This window comes from Haliotis cracherodii, unplaced genomic scaffold (assembly GCF_022045235.1).
Source record: "Haliotis cracherodii isolate W230 unplaced genomic scaffold, xgHalCrac1.p SCAF_9, whole genome shotgun sequence".
Taxonomy (NCBI): Eukaryota; Metazoa; Mollusca; class Gastropoda; order Lepetellida; family Haliotidae; genus Haliotis; species Haliotis cracherodii.
This window is the reverse complement of record NW_027266343.1, coordinates 33,779,786-33,805,767: the sequence shown is the minus strand read 5'-3', so window position 1 is coordinate 33,805,767 and position 25,982 is coordinate 33,779,786. Positions and strand designations below refer to the sequence as shown.

The window sequence follows — 25,982 nt, the reverse complement described above, 5'->3', positions numbered from 1 at the left end:
GACTTGCAAACCTAGTTAATTCGGTGATACAATTTTTGATTCAATACCATTTGTTGGTAGTTTGTTGGTTTCGCACTAAATTCTTTTACGAAAAGCTTCCGGGTTCACGTATTATTTCAATTTAGGAATCGACATGTAACACTGCTACCTTTTTATAATGGTATATGTCAATGTATGTCATTCTCTGTGGTATGTTTACGTCAAAGAGAGTCGATAAAGCCGTCGATAAAGCCGTCGCTACCTAGATGAAGTTGGTTCACGGATTTCCTCCTAAAGTTATTAGTTCGGCAGGAGCATATATAAGAAAAATCTGACAAGACATTGTTTTTAAAATTGTACTAAAAAAGGCCTTGACATGACAAGCTGTTTTTAGCGTGTGTGAATACATAATGTTCGTTTCAGTCAATATTCTCTCAAATATGAGTGACAAATAAATGGGTTCGTGTTTTGTCATATATCTGAATTTTATTCAAAATCATTTGAAATGTTATTTTGACATTCATATTCAATTCCGGATCGCCGGTGACTTGCATTTAACAGGCATCTCATCCGCGGTGACCGTATTGTGTCTGCATGATGAACCATCGCATTGAGGCTAGTTGGGGGTGATGGGGACTCTACTAATGGGAGGAGGACCAATCGCACCACTTACTCAGGTCTACTTGTGGGAGATCGAAACAGGACTGGTAGGGGTTCCTGAAAACATAGAAGTGACTTAGCACATGATATCCGTATGTAATTACAAGTTGGGGGAACGTCGGTCCTCTCGTCTTTGCACTCCTGTGACAATGTTGGTGCTGTCTGGATGGCAAACTGTTTGATTCCTCACTCACTCATTTACTCACTAATTCGCACACCCACTCACACACAAACCCAGACATCCGCCCATCCGCTCACTCACCCACCTTCACACTGAACTACTCACACACGCCCATCCACTCACTCACTGACTCGTACACTCACTCGCACACAACCACCCAACCACTCAACCACCCTCCTTCAAACTCAACCACTCACTCACAAGTCCACCCACTTACTCGCACACCAACTCACTCACTCACTCAAACTCATTCACTCACCCAACCACCTAACCACCCACTCACCACAGACACACTCACTAATTCCCCCTCACTGACAAAAGTCGTTTAATGCGGAGGCTCAAATACCCATGTTGTATCATGTGGTCTGGAGATACTCTCGAGTCTGGGGAAGGACAACAAATGGTTGACTGCAAGAGCAACAAGCCACGGATCCGGGGAAGGATGACACACAGCTGATCAGGTTATAATTGTAACCACTCAATCCTCACAAGTCGGTTCTTACTCCGGGTAAGCATAAGAGACGAAAATGAGTCGGTGGTCAGGTTCGCTGACTTGGTTGATTCCATGTCATCATATCTGAATTGCGTGGGTCGATGCTCATGATATCAATCACTGTCTGGTAAAAACTCGATAATTTACAGACCGCCTTCATACAGCAGGAATATTGGTGAGTGTGGCATTAAACAACAAACATCATCAATGGACCATTTGATTCAGGTTCCAGTAACATCTGTGGCACTGCAGCCTCAATAACATAATTGTATCATGTATTTCTTAGTAAGGAATGTTTGGTCAGACAAAAGACATGATTTGTCATATTTGTCTCCGAACGTACCTGTATCTATGTACTTTCTTGAAGGCATTCCGTTGTACAAAGAAGGTGTCCGTGTTGTCACAGATGATCCTGGACAGGCTGGCCTTCCGGATCTCAGCCAGCTGGACTGGGAATTGTATAATACCGGCTCAGCATATCATCGACATCGCCTTGACTACCTCCACCAACATCACACATCTTAGATGCATGTATGTTATCTGGTGTTGTCTTCTAGGACCTACATCTAGCTTCCCGCAATTACCATGATACTTAACTGAATGCATAATCATTAAGAACATACAGTGTCTATTATCTAGGATCTAGGATCAACATTCAGGATCTAGGATCAACATTCAGACTTGTTTCATAGGCATCCCTTAGAAGTTTACGGATGACACAGTAGACACAATTTATGGATAACAACTTCTTTAATACAATACTATAGTGACGTTTCAGTATAGATCCTAAAATGAGTGAGTGACTGAGTGAGTATGGTTTTACGCCGCTTTTATCAATATTCCAGCAATATCAAGGCGGGGGACACCAGAAATGGGCTTCACACATTATACCCATGTCGGGAATCGAACCCGGGTCGTCTTCGTGACGAGCGAACGCTTTAACCACTAGGCTATCCGACCGCCCCTATAGATCCTTAAAATCAGTTAAGCACGACTGGTCAGTAATCTTAGAATTGTGTACTGTTATTGTTAACCCACTCATTGTATTCTCTTCCAAGTATGTAAATTTCTAGTACTCTTAATCCTTCACCTACTTTATACTTCTACCATGTTCAGATTAATCAGTCTAGCATGACAAAAGATATAAGGATATATACCTCAACGTCGTTAGAATAGTATATTTAAGGAGTTGTCACCCATACATTGGTTTATTTTGTTTAGAATGTTTAAGACAAGCTCTACTACCGAGCAACCATCGGGTATGGCTTTAATTTTAATTGTGCAACTATAACCAGGCAATCTTATTCATATCTCAGTTCTCCCTACCGCTAAAGAAAGGTCCGAGGGCTTCCCATTACGGCCCGCGTCCGTGCGACTTTTCATCTGTCGAATCAAAGCGTCGCTTTCCAGATCAGGAAAGTGACAGACGAAAAGGGTTTCCTAATCATGCAATTATTTCGAATGACAGTTACGGTCTGTACGACTGATTCCGTCAAAATCTTCGTCTATCTCTCGTTTCAACTGGATAAACATTTGAACGGAAGAGACTTTGCATCGCCCGTGGGAAATACTGCCATACAATCTCGGTCACCTATGGGACATTCCAGAATGTTCTTGTGTTTAGTTTTCATAATCGAGAACTTTGTCCAAAAAAAATTCAAAGCGTAGTCTGGAATGGAAGTCGCCAGTTTGAAACTAAGATCTGATTTAAATGAGATTGATTACACGGTGTATTATAATGATGGAGGTTCAGTGGTGAGGCTCAAATGACTCCCCAGGTTCAGACGACTCTAGGGTTATTTGAGCCTAGGCTCAGATGACTCCCCTAGAGGCCCAAACGACTCCCCCGTCGTAGGCTCAGATAACTCCCCAGGCTCAAATGACTCCCCCATTTGTTTTGAAGAATACAAATAATTTGACACAAATTGTGCAACAGTCTGTGAATGACGTACACAAATAATATATTTACGAAGATACAGCACGGTATTTTCGATGATTGCACCCCTTTTGTTTTCCATTTTGTAAAATTACCAGCTTTTTGCATAATAAGATTTCATGTGATAAATTTGAAAGACATTATCAAGTCATTTCGTTCAAAACTTTTTTATACTGATACACATCTGCAACTTTATTTTCTGACATAATGGCTTGATATGATGTGATATTGACGCTTTACTGCAATATTTGTTTAACTAAGAAAAGATTTGTATTCATTATTCTGTTTGATTTACTAACTTTCGCTCCACTTGCAATAACGAATCCATGGCATTGGTTTTTTTCTTACCTCTTGTGAATCCTGTCACCGGTCTGTTCAGTTCGTACCAGAAGCGATCCCCTTTTTTGATCAATCCAAACTGTCTCCCGATTAAACACGCAAAGGTTGGTCCGACAATGCCACCCGGCACAGGTCTTTCAGATATAGCACCAGGGAAAATATCAACATCATCCGGGCTTCTACAAAAAGAAGGGTTATTCCTTTAACAGATCGAGAGAGAAAAGGGTTTAATTCACATGTGAATTTATATAGTCGGAATCGTACAATGGACTCTGCTTTTAGCAGATATTTCTTATTATTATGGAAATGGTTTTGTTGCTTTCATTATTAAAAACATTTAATAATAATGATAGTAGTAGTACTACTACTACTAATAATAATAATAATAATAATAATAAAACAGTTTTGACATCCATGAGTCCAGCCATGGTACCACCCATGGTACCCCCCAGAATATGTAGAGGGCTTCATGGAAAATGATAAATACAAAATTCTTTGGAATAGGCCCGTTTTCAGCCTCAGACGTATCCAGACCAACAAACCTGACACAAATGTGATTGACAAGATTCAGGAAAAACATGGCAAATATGCGGACCTCGCTTTCGAAATGTCACGCTTGCATCCCAAGTACCACGTTGTCCGACTCCCATTTGTTCTCGGTGCCTTAGGCTTGGTACCTCCCAATCTGTTGATAGACATTGGGAGAATACCCGGGTTTGCTACCAGGAATACAGCCCTTAGGACAATCTGGGAAATGCAGAAGGCTGCAGTGTTGGGGAGTCTTCACATTCTTCTAAAAGTTCTGGGTGGGTTTGACTGGGCAGCGCTTCCTGGGAAAAGTCCCATTCGCTGTCTGGGCTGCGAGTAGCGGGGGCAGGGGCCCTGAGCTGATGATGAATCTAACCAGGCTGACTGTGCCAGTATTAACCAAACCCTCGTTGCTGAATTTGTGTTACTGCTAACATTCTTTCTATTCACAGTGTGGTTGAAGAACTGATATTTCCTTAAGTATAAACTATGCAAATCATTCCAAGGTAAGGTTTCTATTTCTAGCGTGTACAGTCTTTATTCTTGTTGCAGACAGCTACATTCCCTGATTCCTTTTTAAAATAGAGTGTAAAAATGTTTTAGCAAGTCAGTGTTGAATAAAGAGACAAACAGATTATCATTTGCTTACATGTATATCTATAGCGATGTTTACCTTCTCCACCAATATCTGACCTCGATAATGTGTCTTCGGCAGGGCATTGGGAACGCGTAAGATATGGAATTGCGTCCAAGATAATCTCAACATATCATCAATATTCTTTGGTGGTTATTGGAATGGTAAGTATCTATAAATATTGGGGGAGTATATGTTTACGCTTCTAGCAATATTCCAGCATTATCACGTAGGGGAACACCAAAAAATGGCCTTCACACATTGTACCCATGTGGGGAATGGAAACCAGGCACTTTAACCACTAGATTACTGCACCGCCCCATATTTAAAAGAATCGTAATTAAGGTTTTCGACTTTTAACAGTTATCACACTTGAATCTTGGGTAAACGTTAACAAAACGTGTTTAAACCACATACGGTTTCATCTTAGGTAATTGCTCGAGGTAAAATGTCGAATTTGAAGTATGGTTGGAACTAAAGAAGTGAAACTAACTTTAAAGAAGCTGGAGAGAATATGGAGTGGAAATGGCGTCTTACCCCCAAAGGACCCCATTCTAGATTTCATTGACATGTCTCTTAGAAAGCTTATTTTTTATAACTTTTATGAACACATTAAACCACAAACTAATCACCAGCAGTACAACAAACCTAATTTATCCTAAATTACCCAGGAAGAAGCGTAATCGGAATGCCTTTCTTTCCAATCAGATGATATGCTTCTTACATTTGTTAAGACGTTAACTTTACAATCGTGCACAAATCATGGCAATCAATGGTCAAGTGGTAGCGAACGCTTCTTGCAAGTTCACCATGTGATGGCAAGTGTAAAATTTGATACTTATAATCAACATGTTCGCGAGTTTAAACTTGTAACGACATATTCACATTAGATAATTGACAGGACAGTGCTTTTTACATTATTCCAGCAATATCACAGCGGGGGGACACCATTTTGGGAAATAGAACCTGTGGGTCTTCGGCGTGACGAGCGAAAGTTTTAACCACCAGCCTATCACCTCTCCCTGGCCCCCTCTCCCCCGATGGACAGTTAACAGCGAATACCTGTAATATTGTCTTTGTGTAAAAACAACAGCCATAAAATATGTATGTCACTATAATAAAATACTTCTCGCAAATTGCGTAACAGAAGGACAACCGTATTTTTAAACACTTTTGATATAAACAATCACAACTGGTCGAGTTAGAAAGGATATACCCACAAGCCAGCATATGCTTCGGCAAGCTGATTCACGGCATCCTCGTTGTGGTCCGTGAAGCCGCCGTATCCTGTTGAGAAGTAATAAGCCCTTGGAAGTCCACAGAACTGTCTCCAGGCGTTATACGACTGTGTGCCATGATCCCTCCCACGCTGGATGTTGAACGCTGCCAGATCAAAACTGTTTGTTGCGCTCTTGAACAACTCGTTGGTCAAGGAAGGAGTTATAAACCGGTCAAACCTGCCAGCAGTGTCGACAAGTTGGCCACGTAAGAATTCATGCACAGCATTTCCTTTGGAGTCCCTAATGATCTTGGTCTTGCCAAAAAGGTCACTCAATCTGTGAATGACGTTGACTGAATAATTCGGGCGACGTCGGCTGAAGAATGTACGTACAAGGGTGTGTCCGAACCGAAAGGCGGCAGCACCAAACACATTACGAATACTGGGGTCGACAGTTGGATCATAGACATTGGCATACCCAGGTCCGGTTGAATCAATGTTGTTTTTCCTTCGTGTCTCAGGGTCGAGGACGATATTTAGAAAGTCGCTGTAGGTTATTTTCTGAGCCATTGCATTTAAGATCTTTCTACTTTCTTGAAAGAGTTTCTCATCGTTCCAATGTGGGTTGTACTTTTTAAGAGTCCTGGCAATACGGTTGTGTTCCCTCATCAATAGGGTATGCATACTGGTTAGACCCATCTGTTCGTTCCTACGGGTATCACCTGAAGAACGTAGCACAGATTAAAACACAGACAATTGCCACAGACTACCCAATGGCTTGGAATTTAAACTGACATAGTCTCGCTGCGAAGTTTGAACTTGAGGTAAATTGTATTGGTGACTTATAATTACTATGTAAAACGATATCGAACTGCCCCTGTGGTATCGTGGACAGAACGTCTGTCCGGAGAGTGGAGGGTCGGTGATTCGATCCTCAGCCGCGGCATACCGAAAGACGTTTAGAGACGGTACTTGTTGTTACCATGCCTGGCGCTTGGCATTTAGGGGCTAAAACAAGGACTGGTCGGCTCGGAGTCACTATTCTGTGTTTGTGTGGGGTATCCATGTTAAACTGCGGTATGGTATCTCAATGGGCTTGCACAATAAAACTCACACACCTCACGTCACATCACCTCACCCGATATTTGTGCCTTCTTTCATTATCCCAGGCATTTCAGTGTTTTCGCAAAAAGGCAACCCGAAATTAAGTTATATAAATGTTATGTTTATGTTATAAGAAAATGTGACACATAACATTGGATAGAATTGGTAGAATAGGTCTTCAGCAACCCGTGCTTGCCGTAAAGGGCAACTTTACTTGTCGTAAGAGGCGACTAACGGGATCGTGTGGTCAGGCTCGCTGACCTGGTTGATGCATGTCATCGTATCCAATCTGCGTTGATCGATGCTCATGATGTCAATCACTGGATTGTCTGGTCCAGACTCGATTAGTTACAGACCGCCGTCATATAGCTGGAATATTGCTGAGTGCGACGTTAAACAACAAACAAACAAACAAAACATAAAATGTAAAGTTGTTCTGATAAATACCATAATGATACCATAAAGTATGATTTTGAAAGTATTGAAATTAACAATCAGGTGAACAAATTGTGAAAAGAAAGGAAAGAAATCTTATTACCGACTTTGTACTGTAAAAACATGTGTAATGTTCTGAACTTTGCCTTTGCAGTTGTTACTTTTGACGTCTTCAATAACTCCCTCATTCATTAGTTTGTTTACGAAAGTAATACAGTAATGAATGCCTTAAAATTCATAAATGTTATATTAAAATTAAATTATCTGGGTCTGTTAAGACAAATTAAATGTATTTCATCTTGAATTTATATTACGCCTGCTTTAAGTTCTGGTTCGGTAGTGAAACATGCCTTTGGAAATCTGTGTACAGTTGACAAAGATGAACAGTGCCAAAGACGGATCGATCGGATTTACTATACCGTATGTAGTCTTTAAATAGATGAGATGTAAGGAGATGTAAGAATGAAGGGCATCGTTATTTACTTGAAAACTATATTATTAGACAAGTGAAGTTATCGGTAGGTTACCAATGCTGAGGCTGTGATGCCATCTGATATCAACTGTAATGTATGAAAATGGAAATCACATCAGATGGGTAACCGTCTTCCCGAGACGAGGGAGTTAACTGACCACAAAAGTCCAGTTTCCAACCTTGCCGAACTAGGCTTGAATAAGGAGTTATGTTTTGGCTGGACCAACGAGTCTATGCATAGTCCAATCAAAATCGCGTAACGAACCCGCCATCAGGCTCGTAAACTGCCATGGATTTGCAAAGCATCTGTACCGCCAACTCGGCGTCAACAGATATTACTCATATTTTTTCATGTTTTTAATCAAGATGCTCACCCGATTTGATACACTTGGCGAAGTGAGATCCGTTTTATAACAAAGTAGATTTTGATTATCGACGTGATCGTCTTGACTGGGCGCCGTCATTTTGTTTGAGGCAAATGCAAGTGATATGAGAGGTGGAATCTGATTGGTCAATAGGAGAGACATAGAAGAGAAGAAATAACTCGTAATATTCACTGGTGATGCTACAATCGAGCCTGGAAACTCCAGCAAGGATGGAAAGTGGACTTTTATAGTCAGCTGACCCCCTTGCCTCGGAAAAATGATGGGTTACTGACCTACATCTATATCCCCCTTTCCGTACACACTGAGTATTTGTACTTGCCAAACGTCGAACGTCGCCGTTTGACCTACCCACATCGATGTGTCAAGCGCATGCGTGCATCATGTCGACTCTGCTGCAGTTGAAGCATTAAGTGAACGGGTCCCGTGGTGTTTCCACTCTGCATTTTTAGTAATAAACATTATTCAAGATGCATGTACGTGAACCGATATGAAATTTATTAAGATATCAACTTTTCACTCACACACCCACGGGAAATATTGTGTAGGACGGGTGATCGGTCACCCAATCTGTGTAGGATTTATGAAGGTGGTGTTCTCGACCGTGATGTAGGGTCATGTCTTAACTGTCGGACTCAGCAAACCAAACAATAGACACCTTATGATACCATATACATGAACTATTGAAACACAAACCTGCATCGAAGCATGGAGCATTGCACACTCCCGCGTTTGTTTCTTTCATATCAGTTGGAAGAAGGTTAAAGTCGGTGAAGTTAAGAAGACCTGAAGGAAATAAAACAACGTCAACGTCATTACTAAATATCAACTAAAACAGATTGCATTGGGCGTGAAAATTATATGAATAGATCACTGAAAATCAGTGATGACATCAAGTGTTCGCGAAAGGGTAAGCATGTCCTGCCCGGTATCACCCGCCACTCAAATAATTTGCATAAGAAATAAGTGTCTGTTTGTTGCCTGACACCAAACTGCAGTACTCCTGCCATGCAACCCATGCTTGCCTTAAAAGGCGACTATGCTTGCCGTAAAAGGCGACTAACGGGATCGGGTGGTCAGGCTCGCTGACCTGGTTGATGCATGTCATCGTATCCCAATTGCGTGGATCGATGCCAATCTCTGGATTATCTGGTCAAGACTCGATTATTTACAAACCGCCGTCATATAGCTGGAATATTGCTGGGTGCGGCGTTAATCAACAAACAAACCAAACCAAAACCTGCCATGCGACCTGTAAACAAACCAGATTATCAAGTGAAGGACCATTAAGTCTAGTGACACAATTACGCCATGTTCTTGTTGAAACTAAAAGCGATATTTTAATTATGAATTGCGCCTGCTGTATACAAGTGCAGATATTCTGTGTATTATAAGTAAAGACACGAGTTTGAGAAATATGTACGTTTTGCAAAACTGAGAGGTGGTGTTGAGGTGGGGGCAGGTTTAATGTCACGGTGACGAAACATATTTTTAACCATTTGTACTGCTATTTAACAGTAGATGAATTACTATTCAGTCAGATGTGTCCAAAATATGTAGGTACCTACTGTTGGCATATCAGTTATGACTGTCCTTTATTCTTACTGTATTTAGTCACGTTATGGCTGAAATATTGCTGATGTGACTTAAAATTTAACTCACTCACTCACTCTTACTGTATTTGTTCTTATAACATTTGACGTATATGATAGGTCTATTTCGTGTCAGTGTCAATAAAATAAGATAAATCATGTAAAATAGGCTGAGCTGTAGATTGTCACCTTGGCTTATTCCATGTAACTATGTATTGCATGGACTGCTGCTCCAGCTTTCTGTCACTGGTTTGTCTTTCTAGACTCAACTATATACTGGCAGCCATTATATACTAGCACACAAGTGTACAGAAGTTAAGGAACGTGCGATTCTTTTACGTTACAATATGTCATGCCATGACTGATTAACTAGAAATATGAAAGAATCGGGCGGTTCTTAGCTTCCTTTGAGAAGAATAGAGTGAATAATGTTGAATGTGACGAAAAACAATTCAACATTCATTCACTCATTACACACATTCGCAGCACCAAACCTAAGGCATGCCATGTTAAGGCAGATGAATGGAACGTGACCAAGTGGATAGTGCTTTCGACGCGTTCGAGTCCCCACAATGTATTTCCCAATATCTATCACTTATGCTACGTTGACATTACCGTCAACGTTCAGTCTCTGTGTGTCGACCTCCTCCTTGCTCGATCCATACACATTAGACGAATCCAAGAAGGCTGTTATGGCATTCACCTGTTCCACCGGTCCTGAAAACATCAATGTTATATAATTAAACCATAGTGAGTGAGTATGGTTTTACGCCGCTTTTAGCAATATTCAAGCAATATCAAGGCGGGGGACACCAGAAATGGATTTCACACATTGTACCCACGTCGGGAATCGAACCCGGGTCTTCGGCGTGACAAGTGAACGCTTTAACCACTAGGCTACCCGACCGCCCCTAATTAAACCATAACCATAAGAAAACGTCTCTTGTATCATTTCCATAGATGTTATTTTCCACGCCGCTTTTCCGAGGATTTGTACACGCAAAGGGAAGGTATGCGTACCTCTCTGTATATTTATGTGACTGTTCATGCTGTTGTTTTCTTCTTTTTTAGGTCTGAGATTTGTTTTTTTCTTTTTAACGGCACATTTCAAATTCAACCCGTGAATATAATGTTTCACTGTTCACTAATACATAATAACTGTACAGATGTAGGTGATTTTAAATCAGAACAATGAAAATTGCAGTATCGTGAAGTATTTTTACAAATTTTTACCATACGAAATATTCTGCGACGTGAGGAGGTGTTAATTGACGAAATTTAGAGATAGCACTGGAGATTAAGGGTCCTGCCCGAAGGGGGCTTATGTTTAGAGGGAATACGCTGAATGTTTGCTGTATACTTAACAGATATAGGAGAATTTCTGTGCACTTTTAAACATATCGAAACGATTAGCTTTTTTGGATAAATGAAGTTTTAAAGAAACCTATTAAAGTGGTTTGCAGTATAACAATAACCCTGAACGTCGTGGAGCTTTTGTCCTTAAAAGCGTTTTTAAAATAGTGACAATTTGCTGAATGGCACTTTCCCGTTGTCATGGTTAAAAATGGGATAAGAATTACCACTTTGCCGTAGGTTATAAATTCCTCAATGCAGTTACCAAGCCTATATTTTCCCCTCTACCACGTTTTGAAGATGTCTTTGATGCCATACGCAGGCGACAGTCATACCAACATTTTTAGTGTCCTTGATTGTGCCAGCGGCTTTTGGCAAATACCACTCCATCCAGATACAAAACAAAAGTCGGCCTTCAATACTCCCGATGGTGTTTCGGAATAGAATGCTCCGAAGGCATTTCAGCAAAACTTTTCAGACACTTAAAGAATGAAATTGGCGTTACATCTTAATAAAAAAAATTAAAGGTTTTCGGATCATTTGAATCACCCCAAGGCAGTATTCCAAAAGATCAAAGAAGCAGGAGTCACTCTTAAACCAAGCGAATGTAAATTTGCGACAAAGCAAGTCAACTACTTCGGGCACATCTTCAGCAAAAATAGCATCCATGTCGATCCTTCAAAAATAGATTCATTCACACAGATTCCACCCTATACAAATGTCCATGACATGCGTCATTTCTTATGTTTGGCCTCGTATTATCGCAAATTTGTAGCAAACTTTTTTCTGGCATCGCCTCCCGTTTATACAACCTTCTGAAAAAAGGCGCGTCTTTTGAATGGTCAACAGGCAACAAGAAAGCTAAAGCAAGCCCTTACAACAGCCCCCATCCTTGCAAATCCAAACCAACAAACCCTTCAACCTCACAACTGAGGCATCTCAAACTGCAATAGGGTATATTTTAGGCCAACTTGATGATGTTCTTAACTCATGTCTTTCTGTCTTGTCATTGGTCCTGTTCTGTTAGAAAGGAACAAACAATGTTGGTTGGTAACGTTACGTTTGCTCGTCGTTAATGCAGTAAGCTACTTTTATTTATGCTTATGTTGTATTCTGTTTTACCCAGGTAAGTATTAAATGATGCTCAATTGTCATTTCACATCACAGTCAACAACTGTTTCAGTCATAACACAGTTTTGTTAGTTTGTTTATTTATTTGTTAACGCCGCACTCAGCAATATTCCAGCAATATGACGGTGGTCATGATTAATGGACAAAGTACTTCCTGCCCGAAATTTGACCTCATTCTGCCTGAACTGATACATAACGTTCGTGAACAGCTGGCTCAGACACGCATGTGGAAATATCCGACATATTTTAAGCTTGATGTTCAATCGTTATGTATAACGTTAAGACAGAATGGGATGTAAGAGCAAATGGTCGTTCTGAACAATGTCTTCACGTTGTTGTGTTACTACGTCACAAGTTTATATGTAACAGTTTATATGTCACTTCACTTTCAGTATATGTTTGGCATTGTATACATGTACCGTCAAGTTGACATTGCAGATTAGGCACTTGTATAGATCTTGTGAAGCTCAAACAGGTGCGGCCGATGAAGAAAGGGTCATTCGGTGGAACTGAGATAGGAAAACAGGGATTTCTGAAACAGAACATAACAATTGAGAGTTGACGGACGTGGGAGATGTGATTATTCTGAACATATAATAGGAATCATTTGCCTGAAAAACGTACTGCATTTCTTGCAAAATTCATTGTTTTGTCCTTCCTGTGGCTTGGAGCAGTGATATAAAAGTTATTATTTGTTATGTTTTGTCACGCCCAAATGCTATTAGTAAATAATCAATTGCAGATGAAATTGAATACACATGTGTTCATTAGTGGTGATAAATGCTTTTCACCTACTTCTTATTTGTTTCATTTTCCATGGATATCAAAACGATAACACATCCTTCGTTATGAATACACTTTGCCATTTAGAAAGTGGTCAAATGTAACACATGTTTCTTGGGAAAGTAAACATATTCTCGTACTCTTTTGGTGCTGAATCCCATCCGGGATTCGAACGCAAACTCTCAGAGTGAGGAACCTAATTGCCAGCACACAAAGTCAGCGATCTAACCCACTCAGCCACCGAGGCTTCCACAAAACTGGAAGTCAGACAATTGGCAGTCTAGTTCACGTACTTTGTGTACCAAACTGATAAGTGTAAATTGGCACGGCTCCCATGAAAAATATAAATACACCCTTTAGAAAGTGATCAAATGTAAGAAATGTTATATTTTGGATAACATTTGGTAAAGTACAAATTTAAGTGTGAGTTCGAATCCCGGATGGGACTCAACCCCAAAAAGTACTAGACATTGTACTTTACCAAGAAAGTGTTATCCCAATTATAACATTTGTTACCTCAACCGTTGTTGTGACGCTCAGAAACGCAGTGTTTAGCATACCTCTTTCTTGACAATACCAATCTCAACAGGTTATCTTCACATATTCCTTTGTAACATCAAATAATATTTATATTAAAACATAACCCTGCTGTGATTTGACTGGTCTTTGCAATATTGAGAACTCATGTTCATACCTACCCTCTAGGAAGTGAGCGGGCCGCGGCGCCAGCAGCTCCTTCCAGACAGCAATCTGCTAACAATGGCCGTCTGTCTGGGCCTGAAACGAACGTAAAGCGCACGTGTAGTTCACACTTAACAATGGCCGTCTGTCTGGGCCTGAAACGAACGTAAAGCGTACGTGTAGTTCACACTGAACAATGGCCGTCTGTCTGGGCCTAAACGAACGTAAAGCGCACGTGTAGTTCACACTGAACAATGGCCGTCTGTCTGGGCCTGAAACGAACGTAAAGCGCACGTGTAGTTCACACTGAACAATGGCCGTCTGTCTGGGCCTGAAACGAACGTAAAGCGTACGTGTAGTTCACACTGAACAATGGCCGTCTGTTTGGGCCTGAAACGAACGTAAAGCGTACGTGTAGTTCACACTTAGCAATGGCCGTCTGTTTGGGCCTGAAACGAACGTAAAGCGTACGTGTAGTTCACACTTAGCAATGGCCGTCTGTTTGGACCTGAAACGAACGTAAAGCGTACGTGTAGTTCACACTTAACAATGGCCGTCTGTTTGGGCCTGAAACACTTATTTGTCTTATTTGTGATAAAGACAAGCATGGCTATGGACATCCGATATGTAGAATGTTTAGGATATACTGAACCCAAAAAGGTTAGGATCGTGAATATTTTAGGGCATATTTTGTTGAAGACTGAGCACACAATTTCATAAAGTTCTCCACACAAAATCTTGGTCCTTAACCCTTTTTGTTCTGTATATACGGGCATTATCATATAATTTTTTTAAATATAACCAAAACACTGTTTTTCTCCACGTACACTGCACAGTGAGTTGAACGTCATGTGTATGAAATATGTTTTATTATATACTTCAGTGTCAAAGACTGAGTTTGTGAAGTTGAGAAAAGGGATATTTTCATAGCAGTGAACATAACCATTTGACGGAACTATTGTCATACAAGAGTTGCCTCTCATTAAATTGTCTCCCTTGTGTTACTTGACCAACACGTATTCTTTCGCTTAAAACAGCTGTCTCCCAGTTTTCAAGAATACTTTTTATTAAAGTTGATTTTGGATATAATCATATCTTCATAAATAATACAGAATTTTCATGAACCTTAACATTTTTTTTTTAACCTATTGTTTATATTTTTATGATTTTTCAAACACGAAACTACTTTTTAAGTCGCAAATACAAGGGATGGTGAATCGTCCCTGTGTGTTAGGTAGAGAGAATTCGCGCTTCAAGGTTTTACATTTCTAATGAAACAATTTCATTTTCCAGTAGAGAACTACCCAATACAAGTTTAAATAAATAGGATAGTCAATGTGTCTCGTGAAATATTATGTTTCTCTCATCTCGTGACGGGTGAAAAGGGGATATTTTGCCCCCGTCACTCGATGAGAAAAACATGTTATTTCACTCGACATGTAAAATATCCTCTATATAATCATCAGATATAAACGGCATCCGGGCAACATACCGTATATGAATAAAGAGATTACTTCTGGTCTCTTAATCTGAAGTTTATTCAATTTAATACACTTGATTGGAAATGATGATGACTTTGAGGTGAAGGAATGGTTATCACTGAATCCAATATCACTCTATCAGTCTTCCTTTACACATATACTGAAAGCATACAGCCCTATTGTACAGATTGTTTGGATAATATAACACACATATTATTAATTAATCCTTTTGCATACTTTTTCTATAATTCATTGCATAAAATACATATGATGTCACAAGCTTTAACACCTTGATACTGAGGGAAGACATTGGTACAATGAACTTGAAAATACTTGGTGGTTGGTACATTTTAGACGATAGATATTTAATATGCAAATTATCATATAGTGGACATTCAGAGTTGTACTCATGTTCTACTTCCTTTATATTGTATTTAAACCTAATGTCCTTTTAATAATTATGTGTATCTTCCCTGTTCAATGTTAAGAGTATCCGATAAGCATCTTAATCGAGAAAATGGTGTCACAAACGAGGTTTCAGTCTTACGTTGAAGTTTAAACATAAAATAACATTTACTTAAGAATTGACTTGCACTTTGTGTGAGTTCATTGGAGTATGAACCTTCATACAAAATGAAAGTCAAATCTTCTAAATTTTATATCACTATTTTTTCTTCGAGGGATGTAGCGCTAGATATATACACATTTCTATTTAAAGTGATTTCATGTTAACACTGACAGCCATGCAACAATCATTTGTATCGCGGAAGAAAATAGTTCCTCAAAATGAGATGCAACAGGATCATCTATGTATTGATGCAATTGAAATATGATAGATTGGCCCAGGAATGTGGAAGTAGTCCGTCAGGGTTAACGTCATTTCAAACAAAACAAATATTGAGAAAAACGAATAAACGTCAAAATGTGCCGTTCATACACTTATGAACATCAGTTTCGCTGTCATATGACTGACGAAAAAGCCATATATCGTGTAAACTTCACATTAAAAAATTATATTTGGGGGATAATAATAGTGTTCCATTTATGTCCTTAAACATAAGTATATTATTGTATTTGAAACCTTAAAAATTAAGAAAAGAATCTTCGAATATTTAGGGGATAATAACAGTGTTGAGATCCATTTCTGTCCTTAAACATCCTTAAATTTTTTTATTTGAAAACTGAAAAAATAAGAAAAGAATCTTTTGTTGTGTATCTTAGACATCTTATCTTTGAAAAGCAATAAATTTGCATATTTATTAAGAAACGCACAACTTTTCAAATTTGGTTGCATAGTCATTTCTAACACCAGTCAACATTGAACCGATGATGACTTTTTACAAACTGTTGCAGGAATGAGTGATAGTTAACTGGACGTAATCAAATTTAACAACAGTTCTTTCAATTTTCAATTACATAAAAGACAAACCCGGTATTCTTTCCTTTCCCCTCAATATATTTATCCAACAGTCTGAAGTAATTTAAACTGCAAGCGTCAGATTTTCGATTAATGAACACTACATCGGGGCTTCATGAGATATAAAATCCTCGGAATAAAAAGTCCGTGCTTTATCGGTTTTGTCCCTGATGCAGGTTAAGAACTAACAACACACATCTTTCACAGGTCACACATTATATATGTTGCTTCCTATAAAAGAATAAAATTTTACAAGTTTAGTTATTGATGTAGAATGTGTCCACTCACGTGTTTGCACTGGTGAGTGGGTGATGTCGTGATCGGTGATGTGACCCCACTGCATAAGCATGTGGGTGATGTCCCGGTACTTGGGGATGTCGTCGGGGTCCTCAGTGACGTGGACAATCAAGCTGATAAAACGCGCGCTCGGAAGGTCAGCACCAGTCACACTCCTTGTCCGGGGAAGACTTATGCCTGAATGACGAAAGGACTTCTGTCACTACACATCATAGAACATGTCATCCCATGGGCACGCCAGAAACATGTAATTGAGGGTTCGAATCCCGGTTCCCCCCGATCATGTTTCTATGGTGGTCAGTACCATACCCATGCTCGTCGGTTTCACCAAAATGGTAAGAGTCTGAGACCTGCATCACTTGGGGCTTCTTCAAAGCTTGAATACTTTTCAAAGCGGCGATAACCCCAACTCACTCACTCAGAACATGTTATCAGAGCTGCAGTAATATAGAGGTAGAGGACATTAAAAAAAACATTGTAAAAATACGTTTGGCGGTTCAGCCAGGGACTTCCAAAAAGGACATAACTCTCAATTGATCTAGTATTTGTTACACTGTGAAGTTTTTCTTGATATTAAATTTTCTGTATCATCAGCATCTTAAGCCACTACGGGGGTAGACTACCGGCGACCCTTCATTCTAACACCCGACTTTCATTGCCTCATCCGAAACATTATCGATGTCATCGGGAGCTATTTGGCTGGGGTATTGCGGCAATAGTAAAGCCATACCCAATTACAATGTTCAATAAATGAATAAATGCGCCAGCACCAACTCCAAAGGTATGGTCCTAGCTTATTAAACTAGATATAAGAAATATCACGATTATATAATTAACGAAGACGGTTGCATATGTTACGAAGCGAGCCGCTGACCGGTTATGGTAAGCAGTGCGTGCATCTGGACTTATGCCAATGTATAGTGCATGTTGCAGTTTAACATGAATACCCCACTCGGACACAGTATACTGACTCCGAGCCGACCAGTCCTTGTTAGCCCCCTTAATGCCGAGCGCCAGACAGGGTAACAACAAGTACCATCTTTTAACGTCCTTTGGTATGACGCGGCCGGGGATCGAACCACGGACCTTCCGTTCTCCGGGCCGACGCTCTACCACTAGACCACGGAGGCGGTCGGTTTTTATGGTAATGTACGTAAAGCGTTATAGGGATAGCTCGAGACGTTAAAAATAAACACACGCAGTCACCTGACTGAGGGGTCCTTACCTGGTTTGAAATCAACAAACTCATTGATGATGTTTATCTCTAGCAAAATGGATACTAGTATTTCTCCAAAAGCGCACTTTGCAATTTTTGTCATTACTGTAAGTAATATTCCTTATCGCCGGAATGACTTGTTTGTAAGTATAAACACACATGCAACTATCTTCGGTAATTAATAATCGCGATATTTCGTGCTTCTAGTTCAAGAGGCGAGGAATATAGGCCCATGAATTCTTCAATCTCTGAACTGTTGCTCTGATTGTCCGCCCTTTCAGGACTCAAAGAACTTGACGCCAGTGTTCCAACCTACCATCTTCGTAAACAGGTTGTAGAAAACGTCTCATTTGAGTTGGAGCCGATCCCCATCTCGGGTAGGCCAAGTTGTTACAGACGCCGTTGGGAGTTCTGTAAGGGCTCCATACGCTACACCGTTCTTGCGCTGGGTTACAGAAGTAATCAGTATAATTTATCATGGCAACCATGGCTAGCGCCCTGCAAGTATAAAATAAACCTTCAGTGTAAATATGCATTATTGTCTCAAAATATTCTGAGAAAAACATTAAGGGAATACATGAAAATGCACATTTTCATCTATTCTTTTCCAGGTTTCTTTGTAAGCTTTGTATTGCACTTTTGGTACATTTGGGAATAAATGATGTACGACTGCAATGAAGTGGTGTTCCCTTATTTGTTTTCCTCAGTATGTCTGAAATTGAAACTTGTATGTACATGAAACTTCGGATGCAAAAATTGGCGATTGCAAACTTTACTTTTAAAGAAAATTCTCGTGGCAATAAATAATAGTAACGTAATAATACGTAACTCATGTTTATCATCCAGTACTGGTGTCAATGGTATATAAACAAAGCAGGGTATATTATACATATGAATAAGTTTTGATAATAGCACGCCAGTTTGATACTGGTTGAACATGTCGAGATGTAAATGTGGTAGTCTGAACATGTAACACGTCGACATGTAATTATGATAGTCAATACATGTAACATATCGAGATGTAACTGTGGTAGTCAGTACATGTAACACGTTGGGATGTAACTGTGGTAGTCAATACATGTAACATATCGAGATGTAACTGTGGTAGTCAGTACATGTAACACGTTGGGATGTAACTGTGGTAGTCAATACATGTAACATATCGAGATGTTACTGTGGTAGTCAATACATGTAACAACATACCGATATGTAACTATGATAGTCAATACATGTAACAACATATCGAGATGTAACTATGATAGTCAATACATGTAACATGTCGAGATGTTACTGTGGTAGTCAATACATGTAACATATCGACATGTAACTATGATAGTCAACACACGTAACATGTCGAGATGTAACTGTGGCAGTCAATACATGAAACACGTTGGGGTGTTACTATGGCAGTCAATACATGCAGCATATCGAGATGTTACTGTGGTTGTCAATACATGAAACACGTGGGGGTGTTACTATGGCAGTCAATACATGCAGCATATCGAGATGTTACTGTGGTTGTCAATACATGAAACACGTGGGGGTGTTACTATGGCAGTCAATACATGCAGCATATTAAAAATGTAGCTGTGATAATCAGTACATGTAACACGTTGGGATGTAACTGCGGTAGTCAATACATGCAACGTGTCGAGATGTAACTGTGGTTGTCAATACCTGTAACATGTCCGGATGTTACTTTGGTTGTCAATACATGTAACATGTCGAGATGTTACTGTGGTAGTCAATACATGTAACATGTCGAGATGTAATTGTGGTTGTCAATACATGTAACACGTCGAAGGGAACAAGGGTAGTCAATACATGTAGCATGTCGAGATGTAACGGTGGTTGTCAATACATGTAACATTTTGAGATGTAACTGTGGTAGTCAGAATATACAACACGTCGACATGTAACTGTGGTAGTCAGTACATGTAACGTGTCGAGATGTAACTGCGGTAGTCAATACACGTAACATATCGAGATGTACCTGTGGTAGTCAGAACAGGCAACATGTCGAGATATAATTGTGGTTGTCAATACATGTAACATGTCGAGATGTTACTGTGGTAGTCAATACACGTAACATTTTGAGATGTAACTGGTTTTCAGAACATGCAACATGTCGACATGTAACTATGGTAGTCAATACATGTAACATGTCGAGATGTAACTGTGGTTGTCAATACACGTAACATGTTGAGACGTAACTGTGGTGGTCAGAACATGTAACACGTCGACATGTAACTTTGGTAGTTTATACATGTAACATGTCGAAATGTAATTGTGGTTGTCAATACACGTAACATATTGAGATGTAACTGTGGTAGTCAGAACATATAACACGTCGACATGTAACTGTGGTAGTCAATAGATGTAACATGTCGAGATGTAACTGTGGTTGTCAATACATGTAGCATATTGAGATGTTTCAACTGTGGTAGTCAGAACATGTAACATGTCGAGATGTAACTGTGGTGGCCAATACATTTTTACACGTCGAGGTGTAACTGTGGCAGACTAATATGTAACACATCGAGGTGTAACCGTGGTAGTCAGTACATGTTACATATCTAATTTGTAACTGTGATAGTGAGTACATGTAACATATCTAGTTGTAACCGCGGTTGTCAGTACATGTAACACGTTGGGATGTTACTATGGTAGTCAGTACATGTAACATATTTAGATGTAACCGCGGTAGTCAGTACATGTAACACGTTGGGATGTAACTGTGGTAGTCAGTACATGTAACATATCTAGATGTAACCGCGGTAGTCAGTACATGTAACATGTCGAGATGTAACTGTCATAACGAGTAGCTGAATTATTCTCCATTTGAAGTGCAAAGGCCAAGACGAGGGAATAATGGTATCGTAGATTCACCTTCCAGCCCTTAGACTCTGAAATGTTTGTCCCGCCTGGACAACGGCGTCCCGACCCCCGACAAAGGCGGCAAACTGTCGGTTGGTGAGATCCGCCCCACCCGTGTCTGCGGTAAATACAATAAAAACCATTCAAGTCGTGTTACTGATACTGACAGTAGTGCACAACCAACGTTTATGTTTCAAAAACAAATGTAGAATACCAGTATCATTAGCCTCATTTCGGAATATCCCGAAAAGACTAAAACAATTAAGTAATAATGAACAAGTTGTAACTCAGTATTCTGAAACTGTGAACATGTTGAATACATGGGTTGTGGCTGTTGAGGCTGTAGATGGTATTTTTCGCTTAATGGCTGCGGGGTTTTTTGTAGTTAAATCTGATGATTCTATTTTAAGTCAATTTATTGTCCTGTTGTTTGTAATTTAACTAATGTCCCATATCAGATAGCGTAGGGTTATGCATGTCATGTTGTATTGCTTTTTACATATCATACATGACTTAAATATACCGCCTCCGTGGTCTAGTGGTAGAGCGTCGGCCCGGAGAGCGGAAGGTCCGGGGTTCATACCAAAAGACGTTAAAGATGGTACTCGTTGTTACCCTGTCTGGTGCTCGGCATTAAGGGGCTAAAATAAGGACTGGTAGGTTCGGAGTCAGTATACTGTGTCTGAGTGGGGTATTCATGTTAAACTGCGGCATGGCATATCAGTGGGCTAGTACTATAAATCGACATCAGTCAGGACTAGTATAAGCAGCCACACACACGTGCATGCACGTCGCTATATAAGTGCAATAATTTTGAACACGACGTTAAAAACCCAATTTCACCTCACCTATAAAATGTAAATTCATTTGGCTTTTCAATTTAAATAAACCCGAGGCCATGTCTGTCGTTGTTCGCTCGTAATTGTGTCTTAAAAAGTTTGTCACCAGGAAATACATGTGACATGTGTTGAGGAAGTCAGCTTACCGCCAGGTTGCTGTGACGTCACGAGTACAAAACTGGAAGTAAACGCCCAGAGGACCCATCTCCAGGCGCGAGACACCATCTTTAATGAGAGCTACAAGACATGTAAAATTTGTGAATGTCTGACAAAACGGCGAAAACAACTTAATCATTTATCTCACACGACAAGTTTCATTGTTTGTAGCATGTCCGATATGTTGAGGTTTAATTTATTGTTTTGCAACTAGAAACGTCATCAACTCAAAAACAGCCAATGAAAGGTGAACAATGCATATTTTTCAAAGGCTGAGGTATGACAAGGGCTGTTTTTTATTGTTTTGTAAGATATTGGAGATGTACGTATGACCGACAATTGGTTTTATTGTATTTATCACTGTGGCTTTATTGTGTATGGAATGATAAATTACAGAAGGATTTCTGGTTTCCCCTAATATCATGGTTTTGTTTTAGTATATAATAGGTATGATAATGGCATGCAAACTGTCAATCAATCTTTATTCAAGCACCTAAGGAGCCACAGGCATATGGCATATATCACAGAGGTGCTTCACACAGTTTTAACTTTTATTTACTAATTCGGTTCTATATAACAGTGACTATATATATAAAAATGTGTGTGTGTGTGTGTGTGTGTGTGTGTGTGTGTGTGTGTGTGTGTGTGTGTGTGTGTGTGTGTGTGTGTATGTATGTGTGTGTGTGTGTGTGTGTGTACATGTATATATACATGTATATATACATGAACATGCTTTGTGTTGTTTAAATTCCACAATATTTGATCCATTAAAAGTACTATACAGGAATATATGTTTTCCTCGCTGTGGGGTAAGATGGACATACATGTAAAATGTATTTAAATTCTTTATAACTTTGATATTACACGTCTTCCAGAGATCGTTTTCACCTTGGTCGTTTTGTATTTCGCCCACTCTTGATGCATAGATCATGTTAAGGAATTACGATATTTGTTTATATTTACATCACAATGATGCTGTTCAGTACATACATATATGTGTTTTTAACATTCTAGCATATAAAACAATGCTGGATAATGCACTTTCAAATGAAACAGATTGTTCATACCAAAAATCATTTCCCCATCAGTTACCCAGTTATTATCTCCATAAGATTCATATCACATAACATCATCGTATTGTCACGTTTCTTAGTGTATCTCGATAAATTCATGTCATGGAGTTTCAGGCAGTAGCTTTAGAGCTTTTAGCTTTTTATAATTTTAATATATAAAAAGGGTAAATATACCACATTCGTCATAAACCATTGCGCTAGATGAATTGCTTTTCACACCTAGAAATCTTTAACATGCATACACGTGAACCTTTTCATAACAATGAATTGATTTATTCCCTGCTTCTCAGTACCGTTAAGTATACTTGTAGTAATTTTAACATAAAAATCATTACTTCCAACTTGAAAGAATTTGTATATTCTTCATTATATACCAAAGAAAACCTTCTTGGTCTGACTAACGCTTCTTTATTTGTACAAACCAATTTAGATTGTTATTGAACATCCAAATATGTATAATGTGTAGTTGCATGCTTTTAGGACCATTTTTCATTTTTGGCAAGTTTCAGGGTTTTTTTCTTTTTCTTTTTGTTCACAGAGTTGTAGGGTAACACAGTATTCCGTCAAAACATATTTACGATTGCACAGGACACAATACATTCTTAAAAATTGAAAAGATTTGAAACAATCATTAGCACATGTCCAACTAAAACGGATGCAACACACAATCAGACATAGCATGTGTCAACAAAAAGCTAAGAATCAAATGCTGAGACTTAAAGTGGCCAGTTTTTCTCATCCATTTTTATAGCAATAAATTTCTCTATTGAATATATGTATTTAATTACCTTTAAAGGTATAGCTGCCTTCGGTTTGATTCCTTTGAAGCCTCACATATGAATATGCCTTTTCCCCAATAAATGTATGGGATTGATTAATGTATGAAAACAGTGAATACCAAACCAAATAAGATATTTTGTTAATCAAATATTTTGTGAAATATAATTATTAAGCCAAAGTTTGATATCATTCCAAAATAATTTAGTTTCATTACATTCCCAAAAGACATGGCTGATGTTCTCACTCTCAGCATTACAAAAGCTACATACTCTGTTGTCTACCATGTCTGTCATTGTTAATAGTTCCTTTCTGTGTCGTTAATTCTATGTAGAAATTCGATTGAAATTCTAAAAGTTTTACATCCTTCAGTTTACATCTATAATTTAACTCACAGTCAAAAAAATGATTGCCATTTATCACGAACTTTAAAATTATATGCAGTTGATATTAATTTATCATAAAAGAGTCTAGCGCTTTTAACAGGTTTTATCAGATCACTTAAGCAACATTTTTATATACATAGTCTGTAATATTATTTTTCTGCTTTTCTTGATTGTTTTTTCCATGAGACTGGTATATTGAAAATTAAATATATATAGTCTAATGTTGAACCTGTTATCTGATATTTTAGTTTCAGTTCTTCAAATGACATGAATCCGTGCATATATATTTATTTGAGTAAAAGTTCATTAAGAAAGCCACCAAAACGGAACTTTTATTGTTTTCATGTTTTAAACAACAAATGAAATTCCTTCACGCTGAATTTCTGTTTCAAATAAGTTTTTAATTTCGTTATTTAATGTTGGAATCTCTAAATGGCAATTTAATATTTTCTAATTTGTGGCAAGTTAACAACTATTGTTTAATACAATAAGATTAGTTTTGACTCTGTTAACATCAAGTTTCAATTTATCACAGTTACTTTAATTTGCACAATAATCAATAATCACCAACTGTCCTTGAGAATATGATAATATAATCTGCAAAAATAATAGAAAGAAATGAACAACCTTTGGACGAGGCTGAAAACCGTTTGTACCGCTATGGATTTCTGATGCTAATTCTTTTATGAAAAGGGAAAGTAAAAACGGACATGCAACTTGTGAAATATATGAACACTTCTGATAACTTTCAGAACAGTTTAACTAATTTCGTATCACTGTAGTTTATGCGTTTGAAATGTAACATGTCTTACCTTGCACTGCTACCTTCAGACTGACTTGAACATAACACGACACATCTGTGTGCAAAATGGCTAGACAGGGAAGAGATCGTGCTTAACATCCTCAATTAATCTCTTTTAGTTGGCTGTTTGTGACATCTTAATTACGAACATTATTGTGCATCTTTCAGGCATAAAGTTCATTAAATCTGATCTTGACGTTGATGTGCAGATTTTTTTGTTTTTTGGCTGAGGCTTTATTTTGTGGATATATGTATTTTTGGGATGACCTTGACAATGCTAATCGAGAACCACGTGTAATATCCTTGTACTACTTTGTGAGCCAATTTTGTATTACGCTGCAGTCATCAATATTCAAACTATATGTCGTCGGCCTAAAGATATTCGCGTTTGAATCAAACAAACCAGATCGCGCCGTCGGGGTGCGATGACACACAATCAGTCCAGTCCATTTGGGAGATCAACTTTAGTCATTTATCATCTATTTACGACAAGCATATTCTAAGAATCAGGGACTGTACATGCATGGCACTTGAACGTTTGACTAAATATACTCGTAAGCTTACAGTCTAATGGAAGCTTAAATGTACATACATATGGAATACTGTAAGGGACATTCTCGCGATCTCGACCTTAGGAAACGAGGTAAATATGCCCAAAACATGAGAAGGCGAGATCGCGAGAACGCGAGATTTGGCCAAAATCTCGCGTTCTCGCGATCTCGCATTCTCGTGTTTTTGGTACGCAGCACTTTTTCTCA

General features: G+C 38.9%; 1 protein-coding gene across 1 annotated transcript; it reads right to left on the bottom strand.

Annotated features, from left to right (window-relative positions):
• Positions 1-620: 620 nt before the first annotated feature.
• On the bottom strand, positions 621-22,255 carry LOC139453329 (salivary peroxidase/catechol oxidase-like). The gene is made up of 12 exons (XM_071234999.1): positions 22,177-22,255; positions 21,204-21,309; positions 18,631-18,812; positions 17,090-17,275; positions 13,921-13,999; positions 12,859-12,971; positions 10,571-10,672; positions 9,060-9,149; positions 5,971-6,691; positions 3,598-3,767; positions 1,657-1,762; positions 621-696 (listed from the first exon to the last, which is right to left on the bottom strand). The coding sequence occupies exons 1-12, from the start codon at positions 22,253-22,255 to the stop codon at positions 621-623; spliced, it is 2,010 nt and encodes a 669-aa protein (XP_071091100.1).
• Positions 22,256-25,982: the final 3,727 nt, after the last annotated feature.